General features: G+C 22.6%; 3 protein-coding genes across 5 annotated transcripts; 2 read left to right on the forward strand and 1 right to left on the reverse strand.

Annotated features, from left to right (window-relative positions):
- Nucleotides 1-616: 616 nt before the first annotated feature.
- Nucleotides 617-10,088, reverse strand: LOC408705 (RNA-binding protein 25). 3 transcript variants are annotated; one of them, XM_026438908.1, is made up of 12 exons: nt 9,904-10,088; nt 9,172-9,314; nt 7,946-8,270; nt 7,387-7,581; nt 7,177-7,292; nt 3,228-3,439; nt 2,313-2,931; nt 1,638-2,055; nt 1,340-1,561; nt 1,071-1,246; nt 828-974; nt 617-759 (listed from the first exon to the last, which is right to left on the reverse strand). In XM_026438908.1, the coding sequence occupies exons 2-12, from the start codon at nt 9,277-9,279 to the stop codon at nt 667-669; spliced, it is 2,631 nt and encodes an 876-aa protein (XP_026294693.1). In that variant the 5' UTR covers nt 9,280-9,314; nt 9,904-10,088; the 3' UTR covers nt 617-666. The 3 variants fall into 3 exon arrangements, with proteins under 3 accessions (XP_026294693.1, XP_026294692.1, XP_016766449.2); XM_026438907.1 differs by having other exon boundaries at nt 7,177-7,289; nt 7,946-8,300; XM_016910960.2 differs by having other exon boundaries at nt 7,946-8,300.
- Nucleotides 10,089-11,036: 948 nt separating this feature from the next.
- Nucleotides 11,037-15,610, forward strand: LOC551773 (serine/threonine-protein kinase VRK1). The gene is made up of 10 exons (XM_624160.5): nt 11,037-11,224; nt 12,387-12,557; nt 12,905-13,030; nt 13,114-13,310; nt 13,401-13,638; nt 13,733-13,933; nt 14,129-14,352; nt 14,414-14,664; nt 14,756-14,889; nt 14,996-15,610. The coding sequence occupies exons 2-10, from the start codon at nt 12,392-12,394 to the stop codon at nt 15,067-15,069; spliced, it is 1,611 nt and encodes a 536-aa protein (XP_624163.1). The 5' UTR covers nt 11,037-11,224; nt 12,387-12,391; the 3' UTR covers nt 15,070-15,610.
- A 1,650-nt stretch (nt 15,611-17,260) lies between these two features.
- On the forward strand, nt 17,261-20,141 carry LOC551743 (angiopoietin-1 receptor). The gene is made up of 4 exons (XM_026439058.1): nt 17,261-17,775; nt 17,886-18,037; nt 18,141-19,879; nt 19,967-20,141. Exons 1-4 carry the CDS (start codon nt 17,609-17,611, stop codon nt 20,033-20,035), a joined length of 2,127 nt encoding a protein of 708 aa, XP_026294843.1. The 5' UTR covers nt 17,261-17,608; the 3' UTR covers nt 20,036-20,141.
- Nucleotides 20,142-21,982: the final 1,841 nt, after the last annotated feature.

Below are 21,982 nucleotides of genomic sequence, written 5' to 3' on the forward strand. Positions count from 1 at the left end.
TATAAAAAAATTTATTTCATACCCTCTTGTATTATTATTAATTTATAACTTTTCATTAATTATATTACCATAAAAATAGTTTCTTTTTTTAAATATCGTGTTTTTCATTGAATAGAAAATATATAATAATATTTTTAATAACTACCTTAATTAAACTAATTCAATATAAAAACATAGAATATTAACTTAAAGAGATTACAAATGTCTTAAGAAAAATAATTATTTTTACTATACTTATCTATGTACAAATTAAACTGCTTTGCAATTTGTAGGAACATTTATGATTAATAGGATTATATAATCATCTAATAAAATTTATATCTATTAAGCTTTTTGAAATATCTAAAAAAAAAAAAAATCTATTATTTATAAACATATTAATAAAAGGTTTTTTTTATAAAACTATGGATAAGCAAATTTAGAAAAACACAACTCAAATATTATAAATCGTAATTACAATTTGTATTTAACATTTCAATTGCTACACATTTAGTTTACCTATCAATCGAGCAACACCTTGTTTTTCATCTAGCGAAAAATCCTACAAATTATACATAAGTAATTGTATATTAGGATATATAATCTAAATAGTACATTTTAACCAAAGGAGTTTGATGTGTAGTATAAATTTTCAAGTCGAGTTTAGTACTTTAATTGATATTTCATTTATTTAACTAAGCCCATTTTTTTAGCTTCAACTTCGTAAATTAATAACCTCCACATTTTCACTACAAAAACTTCTGCTTCTTCATCCAATACCTATAATATATATCGTAATAAAATCAATAAATTAATATTTTACATTTGACAGAACAAAAATCATTTACCATCTGTACATCATCAAGTATGCCCTGAGGAGAACTGCCAGCCATTACTTTACTACAAATAAAATCTACTAATGTAGGTTCAGGTTCTCCAATATATTCAATAATTTTTTTGTTAATCCACGGCCTTATCCTTTTTTCCATTAATGTCTATAAAAATAAAAAAATTTAATATATCTTATTTATTTATGATATTATATCAAAATAATGAAACACATTGTTAAAAATATTAAAAATACGTCTTACATTATCTATTACTGCCCAATCAAGTTGATATCCAAATAAAGCATTTTTATCTGTAGGTATTTTATCAATAAGAGATTTTATGTGCTTTCGTTTCTCCTCTTGACTTTTTGTACTTTCTTCTTTTCCAGCTTTAGGAGCTTCTTCATTAGATTTTTTCTTTTTCTCCTCGCCGTAATCTAAAATATAATTTGTATAAAAAATTGTATAAAATTATATAAAAAATTATTTAAATAAAAAATAAATTAATAATTTATCTATTTATATATTACCTAAAGGAACTAATTTACGTTTCTTTGCATTATTAGCACCATCATCGTCATCGTCATTATTAAATACGTCTTTAACGTCAATTCGACCTTTCTTTTTATTCTGATTTATTTGTTGTGAACTAACATTAACAGCTGTACTTGGACTAGCAGGAGTTTTATTACCAATTCCATGATCACCACCACGATTTCCTCCGCTTCCCATGGCAAATGGTATAAAGTTACCTGTAGCGATATAAATGTGATACAGAAATAAAGAATATATCTTCTTATAAATTAAAAAATTACATTATTTACTCACTACTACCCGTTTTTTCTGGTTCACTAACAAGAGACATACGTGAATCTTCGTCTAACGTGGGTGGAATGGATTGAACTGGTGTTGTTACTGTTTGATGCGAAGGTGACGATCTCGTACCCTTTACACTCTCTCTATCCGTTTCTACAACTTCCTCATTTTCTTCCCCATCACGATGATGATTTTGATGATGACGATGATGTCTTCGATGATGATGATGATGTCTGGGTGGTGTTCTAGATGGTACTTCTGATTGGGAAGCATCATCAAATTGCACACATTCGTCACTATCACTTTCTATTGGTTCAGTTTCTATAGGTGGCATAACTTCCTTTTCTTTTTTCACTACTTTTTCATCTTCTTCGTCAATTATTGTAATAACCGGTTTAGGCTTATATTGTTCCTCCCTTTCAGCTTTCAACTAAAATTAAATAATAACAAATACATTATTTTATTATATAATATAATGAAAATTATATAATAATAAAATAAACAATGAATTATATACATATATATATATATATATATATATAGATACACACACTATATAATATATATATACTATATAAAAAAATATATTTTGTTCAAATAGAACAATGAATAAATAATATAATTCTAATTGATTAATATTATAATAAATAATAAATCTAAATATAATGCTATTTAAAATTATTGTACCCTTTCAAATTCAGCTGCTGGATCTGGATGAGAAGCATCAGCATAAAGTTTATCGCGAAGACGTTGAAGTTCTTGACGTTCAGCGCAACGATCTCGTGAATCGGCTTCAGCTTCAAGTGCTCTCTCTTCCAAACGACGTGAAAGTTCTTTACCTTTGTAATATTTAGCATCATCTCTTTCATCATCATAGTCTTCGAGAAATTCTTTCAATCGTTTTGCTTCTCTTTCTCGTGCTTCCCGTTTTGCTCGACGTTTTTCCGTTTCTTTTTCATATTCTTTTTGTTTACGACGTTCCCGTGTTTCCCATGCTCTCAAACGTTCTTGATAAGCTGCTTCTTTTTCTCTTGCTCTTCTTTCGTTTTTTTTCCTTTCCTTCGCCTCTTCCTCTTCCTCTCTTTCACGCATAATTTCTCTTTCAGTTTTCCTTGCTTCTTCTCTTTCACGTTCTCTTTCACGTTCTCTGTCTCTTTCCCTTTCTCTGTCTCTTTCACGTTCACGTTCACGTTCTCTTTCACGATCACGATCTCTTTCTCGTTCTCGTTCTCTGTCTCTTTCTCTATCTCTATCTCTATCACGTTCTCTATCACTTCTCTGACGATCTCTATCTCGTTCCTTCGATCTTAAATAATAAATCATATAAAATCATTATCAAATCTGATCATAATAGTAAAATTTTAAATATCAATTCAATTTTTTTTCTATTTAATTATATTAAAATTATAAACATATAAATATATAATTAAATATTAAATTTATGCATTATATTAGATAATGTAATTTATTTTGTAATAACTAATATATATAATAAATATATGTTTTATATAATGCATATTATATATATATATATATATATATAAGTTTTAAAATGAAATTGCTTTTAAAAATCATTATGATAAATAATATGAATATTATTACCTAGATTTAGATCGTCGTTTATCTCTTCTACTACTTCCAGTACTACTACTACGACCCTTATGAGATGTAGGACTACCAAGATCACCGTCCTGGTCATCTTTAGTACTACTGCCATCTCGCCTATCTCGTCGCTCTTTTTCCCGTTTCTCTCGTTCTTCTTTTTCAACAGCTTCTTTCTTCCGTTTTACTTGAGCCTTCTCCTCTTCCTGCTTCTATAAAACACAAAAATAAAAAAATAGGTGAGACTAAATAATTAATAGAAAACTTATCAGGCTGTGATAATAAAACGCAAAAACTAGCAATCGTATCCTCCTGAGTTATAAAAATTAAAGGGTAGAAAAAGGTTACTGTAAGTGTAAAGTTAGTTAATGTATATAAAAGTGGTAATATCATTACACTATAATAGTGCAGTATTATTATTTTTTTAAGTCAAAATATAGATGCCCAAATACATATGCATATTAATGAAATATGAAATATCTCATATAAAATATTCACACAAACAATTTGTATTGTTCAAAAAGTAATATATATAATATATATATATATATATATATATATATATATACATATATATATGCATGTATGCGTGTATATATATATGTACATATATATATATATATATATATATATATATATATAAAAAGAGAGATTTTACAAACTATATAAAAAGTATATTGATATTATTGACAAATTGAAAAAATTTTACTATTTGGAATAAAATATTTTATTATAAGGAAGTTTCAATTCCTTATAAAAAACAAGAAACTTAAAAATTTATTTCTTAAATTTTAATATCTAACATTTTAAATTGCAATGTTGAACGATTACTAGTTGCACAAAAATTAACCACATATCAAGTATCATAATTCTGTTCATCTCAATGTAGTATACTCACTCCACTAGAGTATTCTCGGTCAGCAGCATCTTACACGAAATCTTGTTTACATATCAATTACCTAAGTGCAGGTATAAATTTTGGAAACAAGCATAAGAAATTTCTTAAGCTCTACTTAGATTAAGAATACCTTAATGCTAACAGACGCATTGTAGAGGCCACCCAATGTACTTACAACATTGCGAATGTGCCTGTAAATTAATAGTGTCTAAAGCTATATAAGACTAAGAGTCGAAAGGGGTGAATATTTAGATTTCTTGTCAATACTCAATAATTATTAGAAAGTATTATACCAATCAGAAGCGGAGTCATCACGAAGAAGGGATTCCACCAAAACATCTTTCACTTTTGCCAAGAAACTGTCACACGTCTGTCAACTTTGTTTTCTTCTGGCTATGCAGCTGATGCAGCAAACTGTTGGATATCAAATACACAAAAGTTTGCCCACCCTTATCGTCCCGTATTATCAACGTAACGTCTTAGAAATAAATTAATATGGTTCATCCTTACTTGATATAATAATAACAATAATGGGTTACTGCTTGGAGAGTCCTAAATCATAGACTCTGATGAATATTATTTTTGTAATAAAATTAGCCTAACTTAACTTATTCCTTCCTGCTTATAACATTATTAATATAGCATATATAATATATATAATATATAATAACCTATATAATAATTTATAAAATTATAATATATAAGAAAAAACATTCAAAATTATGAATTGTTTTTTCTTATTTTTTAAGATTAGATATCCATACAATAACCCATAATCTTTTAAACTAATAAGGATAGAGTAACTGAGTGCATAAAAGTAGATGCACATATGAGGAAAAAAACAGACTGTTGAAACATGAAATATCAGTGGTCATAGGTATTCAGATGGGCAGTTCACTAACAAAACTACAAGAACCGAATGGTTGTGTTGGCTCATGGTTGTGGAGTTTACTCACGGTGTGAAGTTGACTTGGTCAGTCAGTGTGGTGGTACCGGAGAATGGAGGAGCGCGCACCTAGGTACTACATGTCTGATCGAGACGCTGACAGAAGCTGTTTACACAAAATAAAGACAACAACTGAACAGTCGCCATTGTGAAGACAAAATCATTTCATTGTGTGTAGGATTCAGAAAGTCTCGATCCTATTAATAATCTATCTAAGAATATATTATAAAATATGTCAGCGTCAAATTTCTTTGTTCAAAATGATATTTTTTAATCCTAAACAATGCGTAAAAATTAGAAATGGTACTTTACTGATCTTCTATATACTCGTACTAAACTGCTAGACTTTAAAATAAATATAAAAATGAATCATAAATAAAATAATACACATAATTTTTAATATAAAAAATTAAACAAATAAGATAATTTTAAAGAATTTTATAATTTTCAAAAATAATATAAATATTCTATAATTTTATAATAAACATAAAATTAATTATATAATAGAAAATTAATACTGTCTATTATTAATAAAATAATATTTTCTTAAATCATATGTATATATTAAAAATATATCAATCTAATATTTTGATAATTATCATAATATTTATTTGTTTTCCATGACATATTTTTATCTGTATCATTACAAAAATAGTTTGTATTATTTCTTTAAAATATTTTTTTTTAAATAATTAAAATATTATAGAATAGAAGATAAATTATATCTTTATATAATTATTAGTGCTAGCAATTTAGCACAATAAGTATAGAAGTAGATAAAGAAATTTGATTGTATGGAATAAGTTGTATTCAAAATACAATAGCAATAATGCTATTAATATAACGCAGAATTATATGCGACGATTAAGAAAATGGAGTTCCAATAGAAACAGATATATTGGCTATACGGTGTCAGCATGTTGTAGAGTTACGATTCTCCCGTCTTAATATTGCACATTTCTTGTTTTTTCATGTTTTGTTGGTTGGATATACTCTGACTTACCGACGAGGCTGCAGCTGCCTGCGAAAATACGAGGGATGTGCTGTGATTGACTCCCTTCAGAGCCAATGAGTGAGTGAAAGAGTGGTCCCCACACACAGCATTCCTAGGCGTGTGCGTTTGCTGTGTGCGACGCACGCTGCCTGTTATTATAATTATAGCAACGAGTCACGGCTCCAATTATTTAGAGCTAACATAGCACACACGCACTTTATCACAAAATACTTAAAAACTAAAGTTTATAATTATGCACTTGTAATCCCCTTTTGCCTGCCCAAATGCATTTAATTTTTTATATAGATATGCTGCGAGTTCAACAATTGTCTAACATGAATTATAGATGTAATCAAAATTAAACGCATTAAATGTTTATAAATTCATATTTACATTACATTATATTATTTAAATTATAAAAATATCTGAGAATTTCTCATGTATAAATTTTACCAATTATTATTCATCAAAAATATATTAATATTTTGTTATTTCTTTATATTTATAAAATGATTAATTTTATTTTTTTATTTAAAAAACAAAAAAAATTAATTTATATTTATTGATATTTTTTTAAGATAATAGAATAAATATTACAAAGTATTACAAACATATTCTTAATCATTTATTTATCACAAAACAAAAAAAAAATAGAGAAATAATTAATTTCTATTAACATTTAAATATTAATCAAATACAAAAAAAAAGATGTAATATATGTGATATATATGAATATTATAGTTTTTTATTTTAAAAACTTTTTTTTTAAAGAAAAAATTTTAAAAATGAAAAATGAAAAATATGTAACATTATTATATTAAATATTAAAATAGCAAATTTTTTTTTAAGAAAAATTACAATATTTTATAGAATAATGTTTATAATGCTTCATAAAAAATTTATATAAATAACACTAATAATTTTAACAATTATTAATATTTATTTATATACCTAAATTTTTTTGAAAATTTTTTATCCAATCCTATTTGACCACAATTCCTAATACCTTTTAATATTTTAATATATCATATTTGATAATATGACAAAAAAGAAGGGCAGAAAAATAGGAATAACATAACAAAATTTATAAAATAATTATAAAAATAATTACCTTCATAACTTCCCTGAATTTTCCAATTTCTCGGGTAATCAAGTCTCTTTTACTTTCTTCTATTTCTGCATCATCCAAGTTTAAAGATTTTGCAACCATTTTCGTTTGATGTTCTTCTATAATATATAAAATATTTGTTACCATGTACATATATTATACAGTTTCCTAATTTAATTAAATATATTGCTACCAACAGAATAAATACACTACCAGGAGCAGCTTGAGCCATTTCTAGATCAGCAGCATGTTCAGCTATAATTTGATTAATACGTGCTAGTGCATCTGCATCCACTACTCTCATACCCTCATCCATGTAATCTTCACCTTCTTCTCCTTCTGTTCCTTCAATTGATGTTTCATCTTGTAAAGGTGACTGACCTCCCCTTAATTTTTTTCTTCTTTCCGCTGTAATGGAAAAAATAAAAAATCCAAAAACATGACCATATATATATATACAATAGTGCTTACTTAAATTCCAATAAAATCATTTACTAAATTAACTTAATAATAATTCAATTTCAATATTTTTCTAATATAATTTGTGCTTCAAGTTCAATATAACTCAAATATATGAATAAAAATATGATAAAAATAAGTGAAAAAAAACATTTGAATATATTTCTAAGAAAAAATTATTAACTATTTTCTTAAATTATAATACAAATCCCAATTTAATTAAAATTTCAGTGAGCACTATTGTATATGTATATGAATATTCTATCTACATATATATATATATATATGTATATATATATGTAAATAAATTTACCTTTAAATTGATCCAAAACAACTTTAGCTTTTGCATCAACTTTGACAACAAGTTTCTTTGTACCTATTTCCATATCATGAAGTAATCTAACTGCTCTAAGACCTGCATCAGGACCTGCATATTCGCAAAATCCAAAAGCTTGAACTCTCTTCCATGAAAGAACATGACCACATGCACCCAGAATATGTCGAATCATCACATCAGGTGCTCTTTCCATAATGTTACCAATAAATACAGTAACTGGTGGACCAGATTCTCTTTCACGACGACGATTATTGTCATGACGGTTTTGGTTACGTGCATACCGCACAGCTGGAGCTGAGGTCTGCATCGCAGATACGGGTGTTGGAATCATCTATGTTTTATAAATGGTAGTATTCTTAATAATGCACATCTCTACTCATGCAGTCCAGAACCTCCCCTCCCCCTAATAGCATATTAATTTTTTTCTTTTTATTATTCTTTATTACAAAAGCAAAACATGCATATATTAAATAGAAGGAACTGAAGAGAAAGATTTCTGTGAAAAACATAACTTTTAAAAAATAATCAATTCAATCCATTCAATTCTACAGCATAAATAGTTAATTAATATGCATTCTTTAACATTATAATTTAAATGCAAAATATTATTATAATATACAAAATAATTGCATTAATATATAGAAAAATTTATAATTATGACAAAGTTGAAAATATAAAGCTGTGTAATAATTTCTTTTATTTAACATGTTCATTTATTTGCACAACATTAACAAAATTAAATATTACATGCTTTTCAATTTTATTTCTTAATATAACTAAAGATATGTATTCTATTTGTTAATAAAAATTTAAATACATTTTTATTTTTTATTTAAAAAACAAGTTAAATAAACAAGTTTAATATTATAAATAAATTATAATATATTAACTTTTAATTACATTTAATCAAATATTAAGAGATTAATATTTGACAAATATATTATATACATTTTTATTCTCTATCAAAATAAATAAAAATTTATATTTTCTAAATTATTTTATATTAAAATTTTAGTTAATGATTTTAATTAAAATGATTTTATTAATTTATCCCAAGTGCATAGAAAATATTTAACAAAAAATTATAAATTTATCAGTGCAGATAGAAAATATTTAACAGAAGATTAAAAATTTACCAATACCACGCAAAAACACGAAAAATACCATGCTAAGATAAAATGTTTAATTTTATGTTGACTTACATGTGCCATAGGCATTACACCACCAATAATTGGTGGAGGTGCGCCAACCATGTAAGGCATTGGTGGCATGCCTGGTATTCCCATTGGAGGTTGACCAGGATAAGACATTTCTTATTTTAAATAATACTATGGCAGTGTCCTCACTAAAATATATAACATATTAATTTAATATCTGATTTAATATAAAAAAAATATAAAAGATAGTAAAAATTTAATTGACTTTGAATTTAAATTTTATTATTGAATTTAATAAATTATTATAATTTATATTTACAATTATAATAATTTAATTTATAAAATTAATTTAAAAAATATAAATAATAAAGTAATGATGAAAATAAAAATTTACTAAATATATTAGAAATCTAATATTTGTATTTGTATTAAATAGTTAAGAATATGTATATGTTTTAATTATGTTATATTTATAAAATAAAAATATCATATAAAGTGTCTTAAAAATTATCGTTTAAATAACCTTTAATATATAACAATATTTCTAAGTATTCTTGAGATACAATTAAATACAAATATTAATTTAACATTATATTAATTAATATTTCATAACGAATATTTGAACTATGTATAAATATATAAGTATTATTCGACAAATTTATTATATAAAAACATACTTTTCATAATAATAATTATAGATACTAGACAAGACACTAATGGATGCTTTAGTATTCTAACCATTAAATAATCGTAATGAAAGACTAATTTCATACTTACATAATATATTTGAAAATAGAAATAAAGCATCAACCATCGTTTAAAAAATATTTACGTCATTTTATTAGAACTTTAGAGATAAAGAAATATTACAATAAACACATAAATTGAAACTTCCACTTTCACAATCCGTCAGCTTGTAATCACTTCTTTTCGCCCATTACGGCTTCATGCGCTGATTGCTTCTAGAAGGCTATGGTTGATGGTACATTTCCCGTGTGTTCAAAAACTCATCATAAAAAATTCTATTATACGTGTTTATTTTATTATACGTTTCATAATTTGTTAAATATTTATTATGTTATATTAATACAAAATATATTAATATTAAATGATTTAAATTATATATATTATTTATTAATTATATTTTCTGTAAAAAAAGTATATTTAATTTTAATTCAAATTTTCATGTATGTATTTTGTTATTATATAAAAAGTATCATTACAATGTAATATAATATAAATCTATATTTACGTATATTAATGCCAGAGAAACCGGTTTATTTATGCATCAAATTGCATTATAATTCATCAATCTTTTTATATAGCTTTTATATATAATATTATTTGAAAATCTATTAAATATTTATAATTGCAATTCTTTCTTTTTTTATTATTTTTTAGTTATCTCTAATTTGAAATATAAAAAATAATTGTAAAAATTTTATATCGTTATTCAATATTTAAATAAAAATCTTTGTATAAAATTAATGTAGAATTAAAATAGAATTAGAATTAAAATATTTAATTCTTTAGATAAATTTATTTAGATAAAAATTTATGTAAATATTTGATTGATTATTTAATATTATTAATTATAAATATAATTGTAAAAAAATATTCAAAGATGTATAAAATTTTATTATCATGTATATGTAAATCCATTTTTCTTTATATTTATAAAAATAAATTAAATATATCAGGAAACGAATTAATAAAATTGTTAATAAAAATGAATATATTATATAAAAATAACAAAATCCTGAAAATATAACGTAATTTTTAATACTTCCTATATTTAAAATTTTATAAATTCAAAACATAATTGTAAAATAAAATAGATTATTTTTAATTGTCATTTCTAATATTTAAATATTTAGTCAAAATAATATGAATTTAAGGACGCCTTCTTTAGTTGATCGGTTTCCGTTAAACACCTTAGTTCATGAAATGGCAGTGTGGTGCATTCTTACGCTAGGTGAAATCTTTTCGAGCATTAAGTTTCAAAATACAAAAAAGAAATACTTTAAATTATCGAAGATTCCAATGTGCCAGATAATTAAAGAGATTGTGTGCAATGTCCTCTAATTTCTCTTCTGAGGTATACGAACTAGAATGAAACTGTATTGGTGTTTTTCATTAATTATTTTAGTTGACAGTTGAACATGGAATCCTTAAAATTAGATTTTTATTCTTATTTAGGATAGAAAATAATATTATTTTGAAAATAAATTAAATGAATTATATATGAACTTTTGAAAAAATATAATAAATAATAATATAGTAATTTTTAAAGTAATATTTATGTAATTTATTAAATAACCTTATAAGTAATATTTAAATAATATATATTTTCTGTTATATTAGTAACGATTATTGTACAATAACATAGAATCCATTTTTTACTTTTAATTTTAGTATATAGTAAATTTTAGTATTGATATTTCATTATTATATAGTAATGCATGTATTAAATTGTTATTTTATTTAATTAAAAAATAAATTAATTATAAATTTAATTACAATTATTATAAAAAAATAAATTATTTGTTAGTATAGGATGTATTCAAATATTATTAATTTCAATAAAATATATGTTATTCTGATGTAATAATTTAAAGATTTTCATATAATTTTTTATAATACAGGTAATGAAATCTTTTCTATAGGTAAAATTTCTAAAAAATTATTTTTTTATATTTTTAATACATAAATATTTTTACATAATTAATGATTTTTACATGCTATATGTATACACATAAATTTATACATTCTTTTTTAATCATATTATATCTTTTTTCAATTATTGTATTTATATTAAACATTTTTATTATTATATACATAATAAATATAAAATTAATGTAAAAAGAAATGTAAAATATAATTTATTTTTTTAAATTTAAATTTAATGTTTTAATTATGTTAAATAAAATATTTTAATGTATATATAAGATAATTTTTAATTTTTAATTATTTATATTTTATATACAGAACTATAAATGATGTGATATATTAAATATCAAATATTGAAAAATATTTTTAGTCTTTTTATTTATAAATTTCTTTTGAATTTACATGTAAAATGTGATGAAGTATATAAAAGAAAATTAATTTTATTTCATTTTATTTCAAGTGAGTCCGAAGGTCAAAACAATTTACAAAAAATATATAATCTTTTAGTTTTAATAAATTCAATTAATATTTTAATCACATGTAATGTATAAATTAATGAATTTTTGAATTTTATATAAATAACTACATAGTGATAATGGCACCAAGACGAGTTGAAGAAATACCTGTTAAAAGAGTAGCAGCATTAGGTTGCAAATTACCTGATCAATTACCAGCTGGAGAAATATTAATAGATATTACACAGAAGAAATGGAGATTAGGACACACAATAGGATATGGAGGATTTGGTGATATATATTTAGGTATTATTTATTATATTATAATATTTTTTTTCTTAAATAAAAATAATAATAATAATAATGTATTAAAAAATATATTATAATTTTTTTTTTACTATTAAAAGTTAATATAAGAAGATATTAATATGAAATCTACTTCAAATAGAAATATATAATAATATAATATAATAATTATAAATATATAATAAGAATATAATATTAATAATATAATATATTTATAATATAATATATTATAATATAATATATTTTGATTTTTCTTAAAATATATTTTTAAATATTATATCATTATATTATAAATTAAGAATATATTATATATCTTTTGCTATTAATTTTAAAATTCTATATTATAGCATCAAATAACATTAATGTTCCTGTTGAACAAGATGCAAAATATGTAATAAAAATTGAACCACATAATAATGGTCCATTATTTGTTGAAATGAATTTTTATATAAGAGCAGCTCGTAAACATATGAGTAAGTAATTCAATTATATAATATATGTATAATATATTTTTAACTCATATTTTATATATATATATTTTTATTATAAATTTTAGTTGATAGCTGGTGTAAATCTCAAGGGAAAAGAAGAATAGGTATTCCAACATATGAAGGATCAGGTTCTCATATGTATCAAGGACAAAAATATAGATTTTTAGTGATTCCAAGATATGGCATTGATATTGGAAAATTATTTGTATCAAATGGAAGAAAATTACCAACCAAACTTGTTAACAGGCTAGCTGTTCAAATGGTATTTAATTATAAAATTAATGAATTTACAAATTAGATTAAAAAAATATTTTATAATTCATAATTTTTAAAATTTGTCATGTCTATATAGTTGGATGCACTTGAATATATTCACAGTCAAGGATATGCTCATGCAGATGTTAAGGGATCAAATATTTTACTAAGTGAAGAAGCTGGTACTACAAGAAAATCTCAAGTTTATTTAGTTGATTATGGTTTGGCTTATCGTTTTCGTACAAATGCAGGTATACATAAGCCATTTGTTCATGATGAAAGAAGAGCCCATGAAGGAACATTAGAATTTACATCAAGAGATGCACATCATGGAAGTAAGTTTTTTGTAAATTTGATATATATATATATATATATATATATATATATTTTAAATCATTGTATTTGATGATAAATTAATATTATTATTAGCACATTCAAGAAGAGGAGATTTAGAAACATTAGGTTATAATATATTACAATGGTTATGTGGTAAATTACCTTGGGAAAGAGAAAATGATAATATAACATCAATAATAGATCCAGAAGAAGTTCATACACAAAAAGAAATTTTACTTTCAAATTTACCATTATTTATGCATAAATGTTTTCCTTATAAAAAGGAACCTCCTGGTAAGTTATTAAATTATTTATTAAATATATATTCTATAATAATATTTTTAAATTTAATTTTATTTAAGCACAAAAAAATAATATAAAAATAATTATTTTATTATCTTAAATAAAATTCTATTTTAGAAATATTAATAATTTATAAATTAAAGAATGATTTTAAATTAAGTATTAATAATTAATATTTTTTATTAGCTGCCATTATGGAATATATGAAATATATTACAGAATTGGGATTTGAAACTAAACCTAATTATTCCTATCTACGTAGCTTATTTCAGTCTGGTTCTAGGCAAAAAACTGATGTTCCTACATGTTTACATAATATAAGAGAATCTAACGAAAATATTTCTTATCCCATATCTTTCAAACGACCTTACTTACGAGAAAGAAAACCTTGTAGACCTGTTAATGGCGAGGTATTTTATTCTTATGCATTAATAATAATTATTTCAATATGATAATAAATATTATTTTTAGATACGCGTGACGCGAAATACACAACCGAAATATCCAGTTGAACAAAAAGAATTTTGTTGGGAAGCTGTATTGGCACTTCATCCTGATAAACTTGCAAAAATTAGTATTCAAACTCCACCTTCACCACTTACACCACCTCCATCTCCACCTCCTCCATCCTTGCCTACATATGCCATGTTAAGAGTAATTGAAAGAATGAAAGAGAAACAATCAGGTGCATTTCGACACAAATCATTACCAAAATCTCTAGAGTAAATATCAATTTAATTTATTAATTATTTGACATTTTAATATATTAAATATAATAAAAATATAAAATAATAACTATATTTTTTAAAACAGTGAACTCAAAACAAAATGGATGACACCAGCCATGGAACAAGTAGTTGAATTAAAAAAGAAAACTTCTTTAACAACGCTTTCTTTACGTAAATCTTCGCCATGTATGACACGATCCCGTGGAGCTCAATTAAAACGTAAGTTTTTACGTATTTTTTTATAAATGTATTATGTAATTGATTATTTTTTATAAATATATATGAAGTGTTAATTGTAATCTTTTAATTTAATCATATATCTTAGGACTTGGAAATGAAAAATCTTATAAACGAATACAAAGCAAGAAAAGAAGAAAATGTACATCAACAGAAATATGATAAATTTCTTTAAATATCACATGTCTTCATTCCTTGGACAATGGAATCATTAACAAATTATCTAAATAATGGATATATAATTAAGTATTATTTCATATTAGTTTATTTAGATTTTGTAAGAATATACTCTTCATTAAACTCCTGTTTAAAGGACAAAATTTCATTTATTAGGAATGCCTCGGATGTATTTAGTACTACATCAACTTTTGTAAGACTGCTTCATTATCATGATTTGTTCTTTAATAAGCTTTTAATATAAGATCTTTTTAACAACTATATAGCGAACAAAGATTTATAAATAATTCAGCTCATAATTAGATGAATTATGTTATTTTCTTTTAAAATGTAATTTCAATATAACTGAAAGATTTATTAAATAGATACAGTAATGAAACATCACTATTTCTAAGTAGTAAAAATATTACATATTTTGTACATATAGACAGAATATGTAATGTTTAATTTCATGGTAGATTAATGATCTGAATATTAATTTAAAGTTGTTTTAATTCATTTGTTTATTTTATAAAATAGCTCAAAAAAAACACAATATGCTCTCCATAAATAATGTTAAAACTTCATTAAATTTCTTTATTAAAATAATTTGTAATTTTTAAAATATTTAAATTATATTCATCTTTTTTTATATTGTAATTATATTATATTTTTTATATTATATAATATAATATAATTATATATAATATATATATTATAATTATAAATTATTTTACAAATCTCATTAATATTTCTTAAAATTATGAATAAAATATTTTGTTCCTTTATTATAATACAATATTTTAATTTTATGAATATAGACATTTCTAAATCTCATAAAAAAATATAGACTTTGATGTATTAATCAAAATTAAATAATTTTCTTAAAATATCAAGATATATATTCAAACATAGAATTTCTAAATAATATATTGTCTATAATATAAATAAAATTGTAGTATACTTCAATATGTTGCAAAAAATTGTGAAATATAAGTAAAAATAACTGTGAACTGTTATCACTTCAACAGACCAGTATTGAGCCTTTAAGTGCTTATATATGATTAAAATATAACAGTTTATGTTTGTTATTCTATAATCTAATGACAAGAAGTGTGTGCAGCATAAAAAAGCGACTAATATTTTAATTTAGTTTTAGATTTTATATATGACATGTAGCTAAAAAATACAATCTTATGTTTCTAACATTTTGCAATACATCAACATATAATATTATCTCGTGTCGTTTTAATCTAATTTGTATTGATTCAGATTTAATATTTACATAAAACTTGTATATATTTATTGTAAGAGACATGTATAGATGGAAGCGAGAATTTATTTACAGTAAATTTGTGATAATTAATTTGTATTTTTTTAAGTTACATGTACCTGTGCCAGAAAAGCAGTGTTGTTAAAGACTTAAAAATGTATTGTAATGAAAAATATACACATGCATTTGTAATCTTTTCTATGTTAGTATTTCATCATTTTATTTCATCATACATTCTGATTTATCATATATCATTAATCTAAGATATGAGCTTTTTATGTTCATTAATATTTTTCTAATTTAATTATAGAATATGTAATTAAATATTTATTATATTAAGCAAACAATACATAAATATTTATTAACAGCACTGCACAAGATTTTTAAAGTATTGTCAACAAAATTATTAGAAAAAGAATATAATAAAATTTATTTGCTAGGTTGTATCACATTATAATCAAATGACTATTAATAATGTAAGTGAATAATGAATAAATGATAAAAATAAAACATATAAATCAGGTATAGAATTTAATTGTATGAATATGTTATCGTACACGTTTTATATATTATTGTATATTTGAAGAAATATAAAACATAATATACACATATAGTAAATAACTTATTTGCATTTATATTTTATCTAATAATAAAATGAAATATTAATTTTTTAATCTAATATTATATTTTTACTATAAAAAATATCTATAATTGATTACATTTAATAAAAAAAACATTATATATATTTTTTCATTATAAAATTTATAAATATTTTTATTAAATTATATTCAAATTAATTTATTTTAAAAAATTAAAATAAAGAATAAAAAAAAATTTTATATTTTACAAGAATTAATTTTATTAAATAAAAATAAGATTATTAAAAGTAATGTTTTCTTTTATTTTAAATATTACTAGCGCCACAAAGGAATGAATATTTAATGTAATGACTATAGATGACTAGTAAATAGTATAATCACACCCATTGTGTAAATGTAATGTTCATTTATTATAAAAATTCGTAGAAATTTTCAACGATAATAAAAATGATAAATGATCAAAAACAATATTATTTTATTTTAATAATTAGAGTAGAAAGTTTAGTGTACAATTAACCTCATTTATTCATTTTTTATAATGATGTCATCAGTCATTCATTGATTCAGATTTAAATTATTCTGAAAGAATGTTACATTAATAAATGTTTGTACTTACAATTGGCATAAATAATTACTAAATTGTGAAAACTGTAATATAAAACATTACAATATAATGATAATATTATCTCTGCTTTTTTATTTTTGTAATTATGTACTTAGTCAAAAATATGAGGGTTGTTTTCAAAGTTCGGCATTAGATCCTGATTTACCAACCCTAATATTAAATCATACTAATTCACCATCAAAATGTATAAAAGAATGTATTTCACGTTATTATATGTAAGTTATTTTAATGTTATAATTATTATAAATTGTTATAAATATTACAAAATGTCATATATTTTTAATTAAAATTTAATATTAATTCGAATAAAAATTATTATTAATAGGTTTGCTGGATTAATGAATGGTCAACAATGTTTTTGCGGTAGTAAATATGGTAGAAAAGGTATATCTACCTCTTGTATTCTTTGTATTACTGATCCAAATAATTATTGTGGTAATAAATATGCAATAAGTATTTATTCAACTGGACAAATAGGTATTTATTAAAATATATTTTTTAAAAGTTTGATGTATTTACATTTTATATATATATATATATATATCCTAAGTAATTATCTTAAAATTTAAAAATAATTTAGGTCCTAGTCCACCAAGAAGTGCTCAAGTAATTCATAATGGATTTAATAGTTTACAAATTACTTGGGAACCACCTGATATTAGCAATGGAAATATTACATATTATACTTTAAAAGCAATGGTTGTACAAACATTTGCTTCAAATTCAATACCAGCTGTAGAAAGTCAAATTCAAGGAGGAGCTTCAAATAGTACTATTTTACAAGGTTTACAACCAGGCACACAGTATAATATATCAATCACTGCAACAAATACTCAAACAGATAGTGAATCTGTATATATTTTGGGATGGACTTTAATAGGTCCACCTAATAAACCAACAATACCAAAAGTAATAGAACAAACAAGTACTACTGTAACTGTTTTATTATCAGAAGGAAGTAGTGAATTTGGTCCAATTAGTGCTTATCAAGTATTTGTTTGCCAATTTGGTATAATACCTCCATCAGATCCTAATGTAACTTACTATAATTATAAAATATCAATGCAAGAAGGTTTAGGATATTATATTACAGGAGAATTTGAATCTTCAGAATTTTATAAATATAAAAAATTTATAGTAGGAGATGGAAAAATGATTGGCACATATTATAATGCACCATTAAATAGTAATATAATGCCACAAATAGGTTTAATAGTAGTTTCTAAATTTCAAAGACAAATACAGTATGCTTATTCAAATTTAGTCAATAAAATAATTAATCATAATGAGAATCAAAATGATAATATGAATTCAATAACAATCATACTTTGCATTGCAATTGGTCTTTTAGGAACATTACTTATAGCTTTAATAGTACTCTATCTTATATTACGACAACGCCATGAAAAAATTCAGATGAGAAAACTTCCAGAACAACAAGAACTTACATTACAAGGCCCATTATATGAAGTTGACAATTTAGCATATATTCCAGAAGATGTTCCTGAAAGGATAAATTATTATCAAGAATTAAAGAAAAAAGTGTGGATTATACCACAAAACTTATTGACAATCAATGATACAGTAATACGTAGAGGTCGATTTGGTACAGTACATACAGGTGCTATTGAGGAAAATGGCAAATTTTCTACTGTAGCAATTCATAGTATAGCTGATAAATTATTAAAAGCATCTGACAAAAGACATATGTTACGAGAATTAGATGTTTGTATTAAAGTATCTCCCATGAAATATCTTGCAGATCTTGTAGGAACATGTGAAACACATGATACATTGCATATTGTACTTGAATTACCACCACAAACTTTAAAAAATTGTCTATTAGCTGCCAGATCTGGAAATATATTTCCTGTTGAAAAAATTTTATCTATAGGATCTATGATAGCATCTGCTTTGCAGCATCTTGAAAATTATAAAATTATACATGAACATCTTTGTGCACGTAGTATAGGTCTTTCAAATGAATGGATACCTAAAGTAATGGGTCATGGAATATCCAAATATGCTTTAGAAGATATGAAATATATTCGATGGACTTCTATTGAATGTCTTGATAATAAAAAAAAACATCAACCAGCAGTAGTTTGGGCTTTTGGTGTACTTTTATGGGAAATGCTTAGTATGGGTGGTACACCATATTCTAATTTGTCACTTGACAGTGAAGTAGAAGAAGCAATTGTACAAGGAGTTAGACTGCCACAATTATCAGATATTCCTGATCCACTTTATGAAGTTATATCATCCTGTTGGAACATTGAAAGTCATGAAAGACCAACATTTACAGAATTAATAAGATTAGTAAGTATTATGTTTTGTTTCAAATACATAAAATACAAAAAAAAAATTTTTATTTCTTATTTTAATTATTTTACTTTGCATTTTCAGGAAACCTTAAGTATTTGTCCAATCACTGCAATTACAGAACCATATATTCCAGAATTAGAATTAAATTAACTTTTTTCATAAACAAATTTTTATATTTTTTTATTTACATGATATTATGTGTTGTATATAACAATCTTGTTGAATATTTTCAAAAATTTATTTTTATGTATTTTGTAGTTACCATTGTAATTTATATACATAATGTTTTATATTTTCTTTTATAATATTTTTTATACTACATTTCATTTTTTACTTTTATACTTTTTTTAGTCAAATCAAAGTATTATATAAGTATTATTGATAAATTTTTCCGTCCATTTTTAAGACGAAATTGACAAAAATTTATACTTTTTATCAAACATATATTTATACTTAAAAAATAAATATATATAGTATAACAAAATATTTTTAAACTTAAAAATAATGATAAAAAACATTAAATAATTTTACAATAATTAAAAAAATATAAAAAACAATTATTTCACATATCTTAAAAAATAATAATTAAATTTACATACATATGAAAAATTTTAATAAAATATATATAAAAAAAAAATGATCTCAATTTTACACAATATATTTACTACTATTCACATTCATTATACTTGATTTTATATTTAAATATAAAAGTGTTAAAAATTAAATAATTATATATAATTTATGTTATAACTTATTAAATGTCTTTTTATTTCACATCTAAAACTATTTTGACAATAATATGATAATTATATCTCAATCTCAAATATATTTATAAATATCTAAATTTGTATAATTATTCTCTATATTAAATTATTAAAGAAATATTAAGATATATGATATTTTATTTTATTTTTTATTATATTCAATTTAATCATGTATTAAAGATCGTTTAATTTTATGTTAAAATATATATAAGAATATAAAAATTTATATTCTATATGTATACAGTAATTTATAAATGCACATTATATTTTGTAAAAAATTTTAATTTTTGAAAATAAAAAAGTTTCATGTGTCACATCTTTTCGAATTATATTCTTCTACAAATATAAAATCAAATTTTCGATAAAATGCTTCAAAGTTCCTTTTCTTTTCTACTTTTTTTGTTAGAACAAAATTTTAAAACTCCCACTATTGGTATTTTTGATTAAAATATTCGCATTATATATTAGAAATCACCAAACATTTATAATTTATAATATTTATAATAAAAATATATTATATTGTTCAGTATACAGTAATTTATAAAGGCACATTATACTTTGTAAAAAATTTTAATTTTTGAAAATAGAAAAGTTTCATGTGTCACATTTTTTCGAATTATATTCTTCTACAAATATAAAATCAAAATTTTTAACAATAAAATCAACAACAAATTTTTAATAGAATCGGTTTTCGATAAAATGCTTCAAAGTTCCTTTCTACTTTTTTTGTTAGAACAAAATTTTAAAACTCTCACTATTGGTATTTTTGATTAAAATATTCGCATTATATATTAGAAATCACCAAACATTTATAATTTTTAATATTTATAATCAAAATATATTATATTGTTCAGTATACAGTAATTTATAAAGGCACATTATACTTTGTAAAAAATTTTAACAGTAAAAATAGAAAAGTTTCATGTGTCACATTTTTTCGAATTATATTCTTCTACAAATATAAAATCAAAATTTTTAACAATAAAATCAACAACAAATTTTTAATAGAATCGGTTTTCGATAAAATGCTTCAAAGTTCCTTTCTACTTTTTTTGTTAGAACAAAATTTTAAAACTCTCACTTTAAAACTCTATTGGTATCTTTGATTAAAATATTCGCATTATATATTAGAAATCACCAAACATTTATAATTTATAATATTTATAATCAAAATATATTATATTGTTCAGTATACAATAATTTATAAAGGCACATTATACTTTGTAAAAAATTTTAACAGTAAAAATAGAAAAGTTTCATGTGTCACATTTTTTCGAATTATATTCTTCTACAAATATAAAATCAAAATTTTTAACAATAAAATCAACAACAA

Source organism: Apis mellifera, linkage group LG2, assembly GCF_003254395.2.
Source record: "Apis mellifera strain DH4 linkage group LG2, Amel_HAv3.1, whole genome shotgun sequence".
NCBI classification, from domain to species: Eukaryota; Metazoa; Arthropoda; class Insecta; order Hymenoptera; family Apidae; genus Apis; species Apis mellifera.

What these genes read in the sequence shown, in the direction of transcription:
- LOC408705 (XM_016910960.2), bottom strand. Translation starts at nt 9,279, where the DNA reads ATGTCTTATCCTGGTCAACCTCCAATGGGAATACCAGGCATGCCACCA. An exon ending in ACCAGAAAAAACGGGTAGTA is followed by an intron (nt 1,562 to 1,637) that starts GTGAGTAAATAA and finishes ATATCGCTACAG; the next exon opens with GTAACTTTATACCATTTGCC. An exon ending in ATTGGGCAGTAATAGATAAT is followed by an intron (nt 975 to 1,070) that starts GTAAGACGTATT and finishes TTATTTTTATAG; the next exon opens with ACATTAATGGAAAAAAGGAT.
- LOC551773 (XM_624160.5), top strand. Translation starts at nt 12,392, where the DNA reads ATGGCACCAAGACGAGTTGAAGAAATACCTGTTAAAAGAGTAGCAGCA. An exon ending in TTATAAAAAGGAACCTCCTG is followed by an intron (nt 13,934 to 14,128) that starts GTAAGTTATTAA and finishes ATTTTTTATTAG; the next exon opens with CTGCCATTATGGAATATATG. An exon ending in TCATTACCAAAATCTCTAGA is followed by an intron (nt 14,665 to 14,755) that starts GTAAATATCAAT and finishes TTTTTAAAACAG; the next exon opens with TGAACTCAAAACAAAATGGA.
- LOC551743 (XM_026439058.1), top strand. Translation starts at nt 17,609, where the DNA reads ATGATAATATTATCTCTGCTTTTTTATTTTTGTAATTATGTACTTAGT. An exon ending in TGTATTTCACGTTATTATAT is followed by an intron (nt 17,776 to 17,885) that starts GTAAGTTATTTT and finishes TATTATTAATAG; the next exon opens with GTTTGCTGGATTAATGAATG. An exon ending in TTACAGAATTAATAAGATTA is followed by an intron (nt 19,880 to 19,966) that starts GTAAGTATTATG and finishes TTGCATTTTCAG; the next exon opens with GAAACCTTAAGTATTTGTCC.